The sequence below is a fragment of the Benincasa hispida genome, chromosome 6 (genome assembly GCF_009727055.1).
Source record: "Benincasa hispida cultivar B227 chromosome 6, ASM972705v1, whole genome shotgun sequence".
Classification (NCBI taxonomy): Eukaryota; Viridiplantae; Streptophyta; class Magnoliopsida; order Cucurbitales; family Cucurbitaceae; genus Benincasa; species Benincasa hispida.
Window position 1 is genome coordinate 30925948 of NC_052354.1, and position 14796 is coordinate 30940743.

The window sequence follows — 14796 nt, forward strand, 5'->3', positions numbered from 1 at the left end:
CAAACACCAACATACATGCATAATAAACCATAACATACTATTTAACATAAGATACCATAAAAAGTTCTAGACCTCTTGATGTCCTACTTTTTGTATGACAATCATACTTCCCACTAATGTGAAAGTATATTTAAGTTCGTTGTTTGTATGAAACCGAATATTTTGTTAACCTCAAGTATAATGGTTACATATAAAAATTTATCAAATATATATGAAGGTTTTAAATTACATCTTAAATTAGTGTTAAAAATTTAGAAAAATGTGTACAATTGAAAAGTTAAACAAAAGGGCAAGTAAGCAAAATAACCACAAATAAACTATCTTTTTACCCACAAAAAAAAATAATAATAAAATAAAAAAATAAAAAACCCATAATACCCCTAACTTAATAACTCAATTCTACACCTCAAACAAAGACTTTCTAAGTTTACAGACATATTAACACCACATATATTATAACTTCATACTTCAGAACTTAACTCAACATCCCAAACAACCCCTTAAATTTAGTATCCTAATTGTTTATTAGGTCAAATCATAACCATGAGAATTCCAACCAAATAAAAAGAAAAAAGACTCATTGGCGGAGAAAAATTGGCCAAGCTTATAATTTCATCTACATTCAATGAAATCTATAGTTTTCAATCTACCAAGAGTCCAAATTAGATATATAACCAAAGGATGTAAAACAAATTGAAGTTTTATTGAATTTGAAACAAAAGATTCTCTTTTCTACACTAAACCTTTAAATAATTCCAAGAGTAAGTTTGAGAGAATGTATGTGTATTTGGTATTACCTTACACTCTAATCCAAAACAGACAGTGAACACTAAGTCACATTAACATCTGTATCCACCCCCAATAAATTTTCCCACTGTAAGAACCTAATAAAATTTTAATTTGGAGGAATGCCCACTTCCCCTCCTTTTCCTCCAAAAGTTAGAATCACCAGGCTAAAAGAAACATGTACAAAAAAAAAGGGGCCTGATACTGATACCAACAACTCTGTATTTACAGAAGTCGATTAATGCCGCCCTAAGTTGAGTCAAATCAAAACACTGAGCAATGAATCATCTTCGATGACTTTGAATCTCTTCGTCAAGAAGTCGAGCTAACATGCCTTGATCAACTGTTGGCCTATTATCATTTAAAAGAGTGTAGAGTGAGTTTAGTTCTTCTAGGTTTGCCTTCTTCAACAATCCCCTAAGTACTATATCAACTCCAGCTGGCCTAGGATCAACCCCGTGGTTCCTTCCGTTTGTTTGCATGTTACGACTAATTTCTGTTGATTGAGACAGTTGGGGACTATGTACTTGAGGCCGAGAATAGGGACGAGAGTCCCAATACTCACCACATACTCGATTTCGATCCATTGCCTCAATGGCCTGCATAAGTAGAAAGCAAGACACCTATATGAGAAGCCTATTAAGCCTATTAAACCATCAATAGACAGATAAAGTGTTATCCTTTCGAAACAAGCCCACTGCTCGACAACAATGTGGGTCGTTTAGGAGGTACCTATACTACCTTCCCCGCAAATTTTCAGATAGCAACCACCATAGCCAGAGAGATCCCCAAAGTGATTTATTATTTTCAATTCTTCAAATACTTGTAAAACTTCAAGAAATGTATTCCAACCCACACTCTTACCTTTGAAGTTCAAATAACATACATTTGGATCGGCCATAGATCTTAGGTAAATTTTCTATCATTATAATATAGAGTTTGCAACCAATAAAATAAAGGGCATGTTTAAGTAATGGTTTACCTGCACAATTGCCGGTGTAGTAAATCCGAACATTTCTAACCCATCTAAGCTCCCAGGAGGCTGTAGAGGAGGAAGGTTTGTTCTACCCAACTTATGTTGCTTCGTGATTTCCTGATTGACTCGTTCTCTAACCAACTCCCAACATCTGGTAGCAGAAACATGAACGAATACCTCACTTGGACAATGCTCCAAAACAACCTGTAGAGAGATCAAAGAATCTAAGTACAATAGGATCTCCATAAGTACAATAGGATCTCCAATCAACCAAAATCGTAAATTCAAACTCAAGATATAAGCAACAATTAGAAAGATGCAATACATGACACCTGAGAGTGGAACTTGACTGCAGTTAAACGAACGAAACTCACAGTAACTACATTGCCTCTACTACCATTGGTCCATTGCCAAGTAAAATACCTATTCAGAAGATAACTGCTCATATACAATTGCCCCTTCTTAATATCCAGAAATAGATTCAATAAAAGATAGAAAACAATACTCTTAAAGTGGTTTGTGATTTATCCACGACAAAGACGCACTTTGGAAGATAAGAGTAATTAGTATATACAGCATAGATGACCATGTGTGTCTTACAATGACTTCAACGGAAATGGAGGTGGCTGGCCTTAGCCATAGCCTAAATCATTCAAGCTTGGAAACGAGCACAAAATCAGATTTTCAGGAGATCATTGGTTAGATTCAAGACTTCTTTGTAAACTTTTTCTAGGGTATTCAACCTATCTCAATCTAAAACAAGAGATAATCAAAGAGTTATGGAGCTCTGCAAGAACGGGGCCTAAGACTTGGAAGAAGTATTTATAACAGAGAAATTGGCACCATCTGGGAACAGATTTGTTCGGATGTCAGACCCTCAACCTAAGTAGTTATCCTTCGTACGCTTGACAACGAGGATTCAGAAAGTAGTTAATCCTTCAGAATTTTCTTCTACGGAAGCAGAACTGGAAAATTATTATTTAAGGTGTGCATTCAGTACATAATGACTATACTCTACTGTCTCTTTTTTTTTTTAAGGAAAGTTTCTGGTCATCATCTCTTTAGCAAAATATATGTAGTCCTTATTCTTAGCCACAAAAAATCTGTTTTTCTAGTAACTGTGGAGTCACCAGCCATGGTAATTCCAGGATGGCAACATAACTCTTCTGACCGAGTTTTGGGACCAAAGAAGTGCCATCTTCGTGCCATCTCCGTGTCCGATTACCCATCAACAAAAGTCTGCAAGTCTCTTCTAGTGATAGAAACCAACAGCAGCAGCTTTGGCACTGAAGAGACTGTGAACTCCAATGGATACAACCTAAGAAACATGGATACAAAATACTACCAAATACGGATGTGGTGACACATCATTCAATAAAATCTAAGCCATGGCCATGGACACAACAGGGAAACCAAAGATATGAATGCAATATAAATACGATAGGATACGACGATACGCCAATTTTTAAAAACATATGATATGGATATGCTATTTTTTTTAATATATATTTTTGTCTTTTAAGAGTGATGGTTGGTCGGTGGTGTTTGGGCATGGAATGGTAAGGCAGTGAAGAAATAGAAGATGGATTGGGGGGCGTGAATAGCAAAATCAAGACCAGAGAGCTCAGCTCAGTAAGAGAGAAGATCTGATTATTAATTAGGTATTTAAGGTTTTTTCCTTTAAATTTTAGCAGTTTTTTTTATTTCTTTTAGTTTTGCTTTGGGCTGCCAGGTCTTAACAGTGGGCCTTTAAATAAAATGGGTTAGTGGTATAAATGGCAGCTGCAGCTGGGCTTAAATTTTCTAAAAAAAAAAATTTTTTTTTAATTATTGCACCATGCCTTGTTCACATATCTAAAAAGGGACACAGGTATCCAAAAGTTAAAAAATAAATTCAGATACTTCAAATCACGTATCGAACACACACTTGGACGTATCCATACCATACCCTACTCATATCTAGAAGGGGGCAAACTATCCGGAAAAAAATAGATAATGAAAATCACGTATTATATGAGTGTATCCATATCGGACATATCTAATACTTATTCCCAGCACATTTTGAATTATTTGTGCTTTGTAGCCTCTTCGACAATAGGAGAAGCATTAGAACAGACAAAGGTCTGGCTACAGAAACTGAGGCTAGAGCATGCAAGCATCGATCATTAAATGCATTAACAAAACTAGAGTTTTCCTTTGAAGCATGCAAAAGAATTGGTGGTTGGACAAATAAATCATCAATAGACTGAACAATTATGCCAAGGAGACATCCATCTTCAATACAGAGTTAATTTGAAGAATGCCTAGTAGATTCGAAAAGTTTTTTCTAGATCCAAAGAGCTCTTATAAGACATGATGACAAGGAAAATCAATTTCTATGTTGAAAGAGATCCAACCATAAAGACTTCCCTGCTAGTACCATGGATTAGACGACTCTCCCAGAGTTGAGGACTTGGACTTGTGTATTCTCCATTTCTCTCGACGAAGCATACTCTCTTTTAGGATACTCTTTGCATTCCCTTTTAATGTCACTTCCAAAAGAATTTCAAGATTTGGGAGCAATCAGAAAATTTTCGCTATTGCATTAAGAGCCAAACTAATATAAGGTGTTCTACAGAAGTCCCAAGAGTTATTTAACGATATCTTTCCATTTTTCAAATGGGGTTTGAACCCTATTGGAGACCATTATTTTCATTTCTACATTTTAGCACTTTGACAGGAGGAGGAAGAAGGGAAAAAGTAGGAATCAATGAGAAGGAAGAGGATGTAGAGGCAATGAAGGGAGCAATCTAGAAGTTACTGTAAATAGAGCAATAATATGTTCATTTTTTATAATTGACATCAACAAGGTTTTTTTCCCCTGATTTTTTCACGTAAAATGGTTGGCAAATAGCCTGCGGTATAGAAGTTATAGGAAGGTAAGGCCTTCAAATTAATGCAAAAAGAGACATATCAATAATTACAAAGAGTCTTATGGCCCTTACTTCGATAGAAGCCATTCAAGATTGTTAATTCCAAAATGAATGAATGCTTGCCAATTACTTCCTAAAAAATTATAAATATGAAATAAAGGTAACAGTTTAACCAGCAATAGATCGAAGTTACAAAATTTACCATGAAAAGAGGCCCATCCCGTCCAGCATCAAGAATTTCAGAAACATAGTAACACGAAGTTGACGGATCTAAAACACTTATAAACTTGACCCTGCTCTTAAATCCTGCAAAATACAACTCAAATATGAAACTAGTGGAAGCAGGTCATGGTTAAAAAATTGTGGTCGCAATCTGTCTTTCAATAACTAATTAAAACTGTAAAACGGAGATTTTAATACCTTTTGGAAAAATGGCCTGACTGTTTGACCAAGACTTTCCTGAGAGCACGATTCCATATTCTAAAAGCTCAACATTGCAGTTAATCCTCCGAACTACCTTTGCCATTCGAGGACCCTTTTGCCTCTTGAATCTATCCATATTAGCTTGGTTGCAAGATAAGTTTGCAGTTCTACTAGGGTCTAACACACAAGAGGTAGCACTTGTTCCCACATTTCCATGCTTACCCTCATTCAGTTTTCCAGAGCCACATGACTGTGGTTTTTGAGATTCAGCTTCTGTTGACGCTGGAAATACTCTATTGCTATGACCTAATCCTGCATCTAAGCAGGTATTGTTCCGAATGGCATCAGCTGCATTTCTAACTGACAAGTTAATGTTTTGAGTCTGTTTACTATTTAAAGGTACAATGCTCGATTGGCAATTATTCAATCTTTTTTCAATCAACAAGTTGACCTCCTTTTCTCCCATGGTCGTTGCATCAGTCGCAGGAGTGTGCAAAATGGTATTTTCATTGTAGTTGCACAGGCTAGCCTTAGAATCAATCTCAGTGAACCGATCTAAATTTCCCGGCGGCTTTACTGATGAACTTTCAGCTAAACCATTCGAAATCGTCTTGTTATGCTCATCACCTTCATCATCACTTAAAAGTATGACATTTTCAGGACACATTTTATCCGTTGTATTTTTCACTTCTACCAAATTCAGAGCCTTTGTATCTTCCTTACAGGACTGTGAATCTGCATGTCTAGAATTGGTTGCCATGAGGTCATGATTTTCTTTTTTCACCTCAATTTTATGATTTTTCTGCTCAATTTCCTTTCCAGATTCGTTAACTGTGGAAAGTACCTTCTTAACTTCTGAAAAAGAACCAGTAACTTCACATAACTTTTTGGCATTATGAGAAGGGCTGTCAAAAGCAGTTAGAGATGGTAATAATGAAGATTGCCTTAAGAATTCTTTCCATTGAGGATTCCCATGGGACTTGGTTGATGATTGAGAACTCAACTCCCTGGATGTACTGAGCGCCAGGCCAAGATCCTGTCTAGCCCACCTGTATACTGCACTTAATTTTCCCTCCAATGCTTCAAGAAGTATGTTCAATTCACTGATGTCATAGCGAAAGAGAAAAATTCTCTCTTCCCAAGCACAAGAACACAACTGCTTGGCATGATTCAAGCACACATATTTATCTGGTGAACAACGGCACCCGACTGCAGACAGATGCAAGTCAAAGAGGCATGAACTGCATTCTCTCTCATTAGAGGCATCAAAATTGCTCTCCATCTTCATCGTCTGGGAAGAACTGCAAGGAAGGTTCCTCCTTGCACTCTCCATCTCAACACGAGCCTGCCAAACAAAACAATTTTTAGTGATACTATGAATATGCATCTCATAACATTGTTGGAAAAGAAAACTCTACAACTCATACTCCATTCGTTTATGTCCATTACACAATTTGGAAGGGAGGATTCTTAGTCAATATGCTATAGAACTACAATTCTTTAAATTCACGAGTTCAGAACATATCAGTCAGGTACAGTTATCATACATGGAAATGAAAAACCTCTTAGCCGTGGAAATTACTTGGCCTAGTATTTTCTCGATATCTGAATTTCAACATCAACTTCCACAATAAATAAGAACCCTTCTTTCCACTTTTCACATATAAACTTACCAGCAAATATGAGTGATAGGGAAAGAGCAAGGATTTACCTTGAATGCTCTTGCTAAGATTCCATCTTTTCCGCAAACATTATTCCATCTTAAGTTATCCAAAGTATTTTTTTTCAGTAAATTAAGTTCCCAGTGTGCTCTCACAGCTTCTCGAGCAGCACCAAGCAATAGCTTATCATGGGAAATAGTAGTTCTTCGTCCCTGTTCCCGATATAATTCTACAGCAATTTGACCATGGGGCAACCAATCAACTGGAGCTACATTAACTGCCTCTGCACAATTGAAACCACTATTGAATCCTGAATGGTATGCACGAGGGAAGGTCAAAACAAACTCTCCAGGATTCTGAATACACCTATATACAGGTACACCCTCAATTTTCAATATGGACGGAGAAAGTTGTGTGACCTGCTCAAGGATAGGAGTTTAGGCCAACATTTTTACCAAAATATAATTATTAAAATCATATTTTTGCAAATGTTATTGGCATTTTTTATACACACTACTACACACCAATATAAAAGTGATATAACTTGCAAACTCTGCTTTCTGCTTGGGGGGAAAAATTCCATATAAACCGAAGACATTACTAGATCCTGTCCCTTAGTATTTAAAATGATAGGAGGAAAACCACTTTCAATTAGCAAAGGAACTTACCAGTTTATGGAGTAAATCGGGTTGTTCTTGAAAGAGGTTAGGCAAATGCTTTCTCATAGCCTCTTCTAATTTCCCGGCACCATTTCCTGGAACACCATACCAGACTTTGGGATCCCCCCAGTGCATGTAGTTCAGAGAGTAGAGGTGGTGATCTTCAACGTGCTGCAAATCGAAGCAAAAAATCAAAACGTAAGCAATCAATTCAAGCAGGTATCAAAAAGAAATAAATTGACAGCTTCATGCCAGGGATTTTTGTGGAGTAATCAAATAAATTTAATGTTAATTTTTCAAAAAGAAAACCAGCTTTCACATGAACGTTTCACTCTGATAAATTAAGAAACAGAAAAAGAGCCAACAAGATGGAGAAGACTAACAAAAAACAAAAAAATTATAATATTCATTATTGAGCCTCAAATCTCATGTTAGAGCTTGTGCAAAACTTTATTGTTTTCTTTGGAATCTAGAAATTATGATGCCAAATTTCCAGCCATGTTACATCAATATACTTTTGGAGGAGGATTTATCAAACGACAGCAGACAACTAACACCTCTTTCCAGCTAATATGTAATAACTGCCGATATTTAAAATTGTTCACCAGCTTCAACTACAGTTCTATCGCTACTTCAAAATGTTGTTCATCAAAAGTTCTACTTTCAATTAAAAATGGAAATGGTAGGACACTTTGAATGGTGAGTTAGACAGCTTGGAATTGAAATTATATATATTACCAATTGAGAAGGCAACTTTTTTAATTTAAGAAATACAAACTCCCTCTCTATTCAGTGAAGGTAAACCTTTTATAATTAATGAGCTCCGTTGGCTTGACCTCAATTCCAATCCTGATTCATGATGTAAAGTGGTCCTTAAGCTTAATGAAACTACCTAAGCTAATGTCAAATTAATATAACTTTGAGTCCTCAATAAGAACAATGTCCTCCCTTGACATTTTTTTTTTCCTTTTGTTCCAGTGGCGTTTGCATTCTTGAGCATACTTTGTCATTTCCTAAAGATGAAACAAGATCAGAATATATACACTGGAATGAACTCTAAAGTCCACGGGTGCACATGATGGTCTTGCCAACAGGTGACAAGGTCTAGTCATCAATAAAAATGAAAAAGTCCATGCACAACCACACATGAAGAAGGAAAGTAAGTGGAAAATAACATTATATTGAACACATAAGTAGTCTCACCCAGCAAAAAGACGAAAAACACATCCCGATGTATAGCCATGGTACCAAGACTCCAGATATATTACTGCTCTCATAGCTAAGGACCGATCCAGGAAGCTTCGGAAAGTTATTCAGGTTCCAGCCAGATTTTACATACTTCTCTTCATCTAATGTAGAGCCCTCTTGACAGCAAATCTTTGGAAAACCGCTGCCAAACTCTCCAGTTTCCAAATCAGCCCCATAGAGAACCTGGCAAAAGGGAAAAAACCAGAAACTTCAGATCATTGAATAAGGGCAGAACAGAGAAATTACAATTTCTCTCTAAACTTCAAGAGTATCTAAGAGGTCCTTGAACTTTCAGGCATGTGTCTATATGGTCCCTCAATTTATTTAGAGTATATAAACTTTCAATTTTATGACAATTAAGTCCCTTGTGACTAATAGGTCCTTGATATATCATTCAACATTTTTTAAATTTTAAAGACCTACTAAACAAAAAACCGAAAGTTTAGGATCCTATTAAACGTAAAGTTCCAATGGTAAATCTAATAGATCAATTAATTTAAGAAAGAAAAATCAAATAGTAAGGGACCTTATAAATTGAAAGTTCAGAGACTTATTAGACACATTTAAATTTTAGAGATCTATAGGACATAAAATTGAACGTCGGGGGACCTATTAGACACCTTTTAAAGTTCAATCCGAGGACTAAACTTGTAAGTTGTAATTTAGTCAACAAAGAAATCTGCAAAAGCAAATCGTACAGAGCATGAAAGACACAACCAAAGAATTCCAATGTTGACACTCAAATACAAACCTCAATCTCTTCAGTTGGCTTCTCTACCATCCGCCAATACTCACCCTCAATAGCTTCCAAAGACAGTTTCAAATGTTCGTTCTCTTGCAGCATGGATGGGCTACGTTCCTTTGCAGTATCGTTTAGTGGTTTACTAAAATACTGAGTCTTAAAGTCATCTGCATATTCTTTAAACAATGCTAAGGTAAAATCTGGACCAGGATCAAATCCAAATCTTTCGGCCTCAACAAAGCCAGCATCCCCATTTTTTCCATTTAATGTGGTAACATCAGCCCCCTTTCTATTATTAACCCTCCTCCTTTTCCTTCTCATCTGACTGCAAACCCTAGGGTTCTTTCTTATTGAATCTCGATTTTGAAGCTTATCAATCCTTTGGACACGAGTTGCAAATTTAGAACCCTCCCAAATATGTTTCTGCTTCAGGGGACATGGAGGTTTCCAAGAAGATGGTGGGACAATACGACAAATCCCATATGGTTCTGCTTTTGCTCTTATGCTCGCTATATATGTCAAAGTATCTCCAAATTCCTGCACAGTTGTGACAGATTTGGATATCAGACAATTCACAACAATAATTTCAATATCACTTTACAGAAGTAGAGGGAAAAAATGTGATGATACAGGAATCCAGAAGCATTGATAAACACCTCTTCGGTTGGGTAAAACACAGGTGCATCCTCGAGGTTCGGCCGGCAGGATTCTTCAGGACGCCATCTGGCAACAACCTGTTCAACATCATTCTACTCAATCAGACATTCTCAAGAAAGAGTATTGATAGAAAGACAGCAAAAATGTCTAGCGGATCAGTTCAATTTGAAGAATCAAACCATATCCATCCTTAATGTTCAACTACTAGCCTCCTTCCCTCTATTCTGTGAACTCAAAATACTGTTGATGAATATATGTTTCAGGCTAAATTAAGAACTTTCAGAATTCTGACACAATTAACTTGAAGTTCTTGAATGCAAGTTAAGTAAAATATTCTACATATTGAAAAAAGAACATTTCTTTTCAGTGTTAAACAAAAACATTGAATTGAGAATTTAGTATACAAGTAAAAAAGTCATATAATCATATATATAGTAAATTAAATAGTTGTAAATGGAGGTTGATTTGAGTGATAACCTTTTGGCAATTATTACATTGTGGACACCCACGAATGACTCCCTTCGAAAGAGAAGGCCTTGAAGAAAAATTCTGCAATGGAACCCACAGAAAGGCTTAACAAAGAAATCATCATCTTGGAAAATAAATCATAATACAGAAAATCACAATAATGATGAAAGAGAACAACCAAAAACCAACCTGATCTAGACACTTAGTACTATTGATCTCGTCATCAGAGCAGTAATCATATTGTCTATAGTTCACACATGGTTTACGCCGGAGGGACCTTGTAACTTTTGCAACATTAGCAACTTCTACCTCACTTCCCACTTTAACTGGTTGTGATTCAGAGACAGTTGGCAAACTAACAGGGACATTACTGCCTTGTTTTTCATGATTGTGCACCTTCCCTAGAGTAAAGGATATATATGACTCAAAACCTGGTGGAACCGATGGAAAGTCATCACTATCTTCTTCAACGCAGACCCTTAAAAGCTCTGTCCCCATCACTGTGTGTGGAAAAAATTAACAGCAGTCTTCAAAGTGTTCACCATACGAGGAATTCATGGACCAAAACAACCTCAATTGCAACATTTTAGCTACAAAGAGCTTACCTTGAAATTAGAGCAACTATGTCATATGTAAGAAAAACCGTATCCAGTACCACCACATCTGCAAGACAAGCAAACATTGCAAAGTAAATTCCATGACAAAAGGGGAAAAACAATAACGACCCGGCTCTCCCCACTCACACCAGATCGCCAGTGGCAACATGAGATATATTATCAACTATATTAATTCAAGAAGTAGTAACTTGCAAAATTAGTAAGATGGTAGCAAAATAAGTATGTTTGCTTTGAACTCAAAACAATCAGAGCCATGAACAAAAAATAAGTATTTGGAACTTTAAAATTAATCTACACTCTTGAGATAAAAAAAAAAACCATCTTACAAGATATATAAAATTGCATAACTGGTCAGAAACAAACAAGAAAGGCAAAAAAACACGGAAGTACATCATATACTTTCTCAAGTAATGGACTGATTTATACATAAAATATGATAGCCCCAGTTTACAACTGTGACATGAATATGGGAAATACCATCCAGATAAATTAACTCCAAATGCCATACAATAAACTTTTCTTAATTTTGGGTTGCCAAATGAAGCTGGAAAATTGGTAAAAACGAGCATGATCGTGGCACACTTTTACCAACCCATCAAAAAGCCCTATTGCCAACACGAGAAACAAATTAAATAAATAAATAAATAAACAAACAAAAAACTGAGAATTTTGGTTAAAATATTATTACTGACAGAGCTCTCTGGGATTTGCCGAAGCAACAACAACACTTTTAACATTCATCACTATTCTCCGATTCTGAAAAAATGATAATGCAACCCAGCAGCCAGAACAATTTAACATGACCCATTATTTATTTTTTTAATTTAAAATAAAATAAACAAATGAAAACACTCGATCAGACCTAAGAAAAACCTAAATTAGGGCAAATAAAATCAAAATCAAAACTCATGAAAGGGTTAGAACTCAAATGATCCGATCTAACCCTAAGAACTTATAATCCAACATAAACGACCATAACAGAAATTACCCAAATAGAACAAAGAAAATCCACATAAGACAAACAAGACTAACCTTTCAAGGGTATGCCCTAAACAATCGAATCCAAGAATCCATCAAAATTTCGGAGAATAATAATTCAAAAAAACAAAAAGGAATTAGAGAATTTTCTTTGCAACCATTTCAAACCAGTGGAAAAAGGGTAAATCTGGAAGAAAAAAATTATGGAAGTAGAAGAATGGAATTAGATTTCATTGAAACAACCAACCAGAATAGGGAAAAAAAAAAAGAAAAAAGAAAAAATTCACAGATATTTCTCAAACTTGTAGGGAAAAAAATAAAAACCCTAGCTCAAAAAGGGGTAATCCATATATACCTAACAGATTAAATGCCCTTTTTCCATGGTTTTTCTTCTGGGTTTAATTAAAATAATAACGCTAACAAAAGAAAAGAAAGAAAAACGTGTTTTTTTTTTTTTAAGACTAAGGATTAAGGGATGAATCTACGATAGAAAAAGGGGATTCGGGAATGGGATTTGATTAATTATTATTAAAAATGAAAAATATAATGAGAATGTAACTTTGATTAAATGGATTAATTTTTGTGTTTTGGTTTGTTTGTTCATCTTTTTTTTTTTTGTTTTTTTCTTTTTTTAATTAGACATTTAATTGAAGAAAGTGAAATAATGTACCTGGGGATGTTTGGTTGGGAGATGGGGAAGGGGGATTTTTAAGGCCGCGTTTGGTTTGGATGTGGATAGTTAAAAACTTAAGAAAGATCCCCCTTTCATTTATTCCAATTTCCAAATGCTCCATTTATTTCAATTTTGTATATAAAAAAATAAAAATTAATAAAATTAAATTAAATTAACTTTTTTTAAAAAAAAGTGAAAATAATTTCAAACAAGTATATCTCACAAAATTGTCCAATCACAATGCACCACATAACAAAATTTGCTTTGAAATATTTTAATATATTTTTTATATATGTCGTGAAAATGGGATGCATAGAGATTAGTACATCTTGAGATGTATCTAAATATTGCTCTTTTCAAAATACGTGTACTTAGTCAAATGTACTTTTTTTTCGACTTTAAAATTTTAAATATAAATACAATTAGTCTCTAAATTTTTGTGATGTAAATTTTTAGTTCTCGATTTTTTAAAAAGAGGTTTAAAAGATTTTTAAATTATTTTTTGTTATTTTAAATAGAATATGACATTTTAAAATTTTAATTTCAGGGAAAAGAAATAGTTTTTAGTTATTGTTCTAATTTAAAATGATATAATTATTTAAAACAATAATTTAAAAAAATCTTTGAATGTTTTAAGAATTGTCTATTAAAAATACCAAACATACCTGTTTTTAAAAAATTGGAGGCTAAAAAGATAGTTTGGAGGTGAAAGAAATTGGGAATCAAATTTTGGTTTGGTTTTTTAAATTATTGGTAAAAAGTAGACAACTGAGGAAGAAGTTTGGAAGTAGAAGTAATGTCCATAGATATTATTTTAAAAAACAAAATGGTTACCAAACGGGACCTTCATTTTTGTTTTTTGTCTTTTAAAATTAAGTTGACGTCCTCCCAAATTCTTATCATGATCTACATATATATATTTTTTTAAGTACAATAGATAGATTTTTAGTCAAATTCTGAAAACAAAATAAATTTTTAGAAACTACTTAATTAAGTTTTCAAACTTTGGTTTAGTTTTTAAAAACATAGATAACAAATCAAGAATTTAGTGGTGGAATGAGTATTTCTATGCTTAATTTTGAAAATAAAAAAACTAAATGGTAAGCATACGGACTAACTTTTATGTGAAAGGTTGAATTAGTTTTCTTTAAAACTCATTGTATGTTTGGAATATATTTTTAAGTGTTTGATTTAGAAAATAAGTCAGTGTTGAAAAAGTTTGAATGTTTGTCAACTATTCGAAATAGTTCTCAAGTATATTTTAATTAGTTTTAATTAAAAGTATTTAAATAAGAATTAGTTTTTAGAAAAACATTTTTTCGTAAGTTAATCCAAATGGATCCTTAGTTGAAAGTGGATTACAAAATATAAAAATTTATGGGATAGTAATAATGTATATAGACTTAATTTTAAAAGCTAAAGATCAAACAGTGATCAAACGATATCTTAGTTTCTAAACTTTTGTTCGTGAATATTTAATTCTTAAAGTTTCAATTTTATAACATTTTGTCCAAATACTTTAAAATGTATAACTATTTAGTCTCTGTGGTAAAAACTAATATAAAGATTTAATATGATTTTTTTAAGGTAAATCTACAAGTAATAAGGAATCTCATTTTAAAATAATAATAATAATAATTAGAGACCTAATATGTTTATTATAAGTTACAAAGTCTAAATCATTGAATGATAAAAATTAACATATAATTTTGATAATTTTTTTATAATATGAATTAAATTGTCACAAATTTAAAGTATAAAACCTGAATTATTACATTAAAATTCAATAATTTCATTATTGATAATATAAATTTTATGTCGATTGAACTATATTCATATTGATCGGTAATAAATGAACTAAATTATTACTTTATTATTACTTTTTTTAACTAATAAATTACTATAAAAGTATAGAGACCGTTTTTTTATTTATTTTTTTATTTGGTCAAAGGAAAAAAACAATATATATATATTATTTGATTTTTTAAATTATAAT

General features: G+C 33.7%; 1 protein-coding gene across 6 annotated transcripts; it reads right to left on the bottom strand.

Annotated features, from left to right (window-relative positions):
• Window positions 1-704: 704 nt before the first annotated feature.
• LOC120080564 (putative lysine-specific demethylase JMJ16) lies at window positions 705-12889 on the bottom strand. Of its 6 annotated transcripts, none has more exons than XM_039035262.1 (14): window positions 12182-12779; window positions 11627-11754; window positions 11138-11195; window positions 10722-11032; window positions 10542-10613; window positions 10064-10141; window positions 9417-9944; window positions 8621-8848; window positions 7427-7588; window positions 6809-7177; window positions 5095-6442; window positions 4877-4980; window positions 1769-1966; window positions 705-1385 (listed from the first exon to the last, which is right to left on the bottom strand). In XM_039035262.1, the coding sequence occupies exons 4-14, from the start codon at window positions 11028-11030 to the stop codon at window positions 1071-1073; spliced, it is 3711 nt and encodes a 1236-aa protein (XP_038891190.1). In that variant the 5' UTR covers window positions 11031-11032; window positions 11138-11195; window positions 11627-11754; window positions 12182-12779; the 3' UTR covers window positions 705-1070. The 6 variants fall into 6 exon arrangements, 5 of the variants coding, with proteins under 5 accessions (XP_038891190.1, XP_038891191.1, XP_038891192.1 ...); XM_039035263.1 differs by lacking the exon at window positions 12182-12779 and adding an exon at window positions 11842-12175; XM_039035264.1 differs by lacking the exons at window positions 11627-11754; window positions 12182-12779 and adding an exon at window positions 12798-12889.
• Window positions 12890-14796: the final 1907 nt, after the last annotated feature.

Bases quoted from the DNA above. Each gene is read 5' to 3' on its own strand.
- LOC120080564 (XM_039035264.1), bottom strand. From the start codon at position 11,030: ATGGGGACAGAGCTTTTAAGGGTCTGCGTTGAAGAAGATAGTGATGAC. The intron at 7,589-8,620 runs GTGAGACTACTT...TTCGATTTGCAG, and splicing joins GTTTTTCGTCTTTTTGCTGG to CACGTTGAAGATCACCACCT. The intron at 4,981-5,094 runs GTATTAAAATCT...TGTATTTTGCAG, and splicing joins TCAGGCCATTTTTCCAAAAG to GATTTAAGAGCAGGGTCAAG.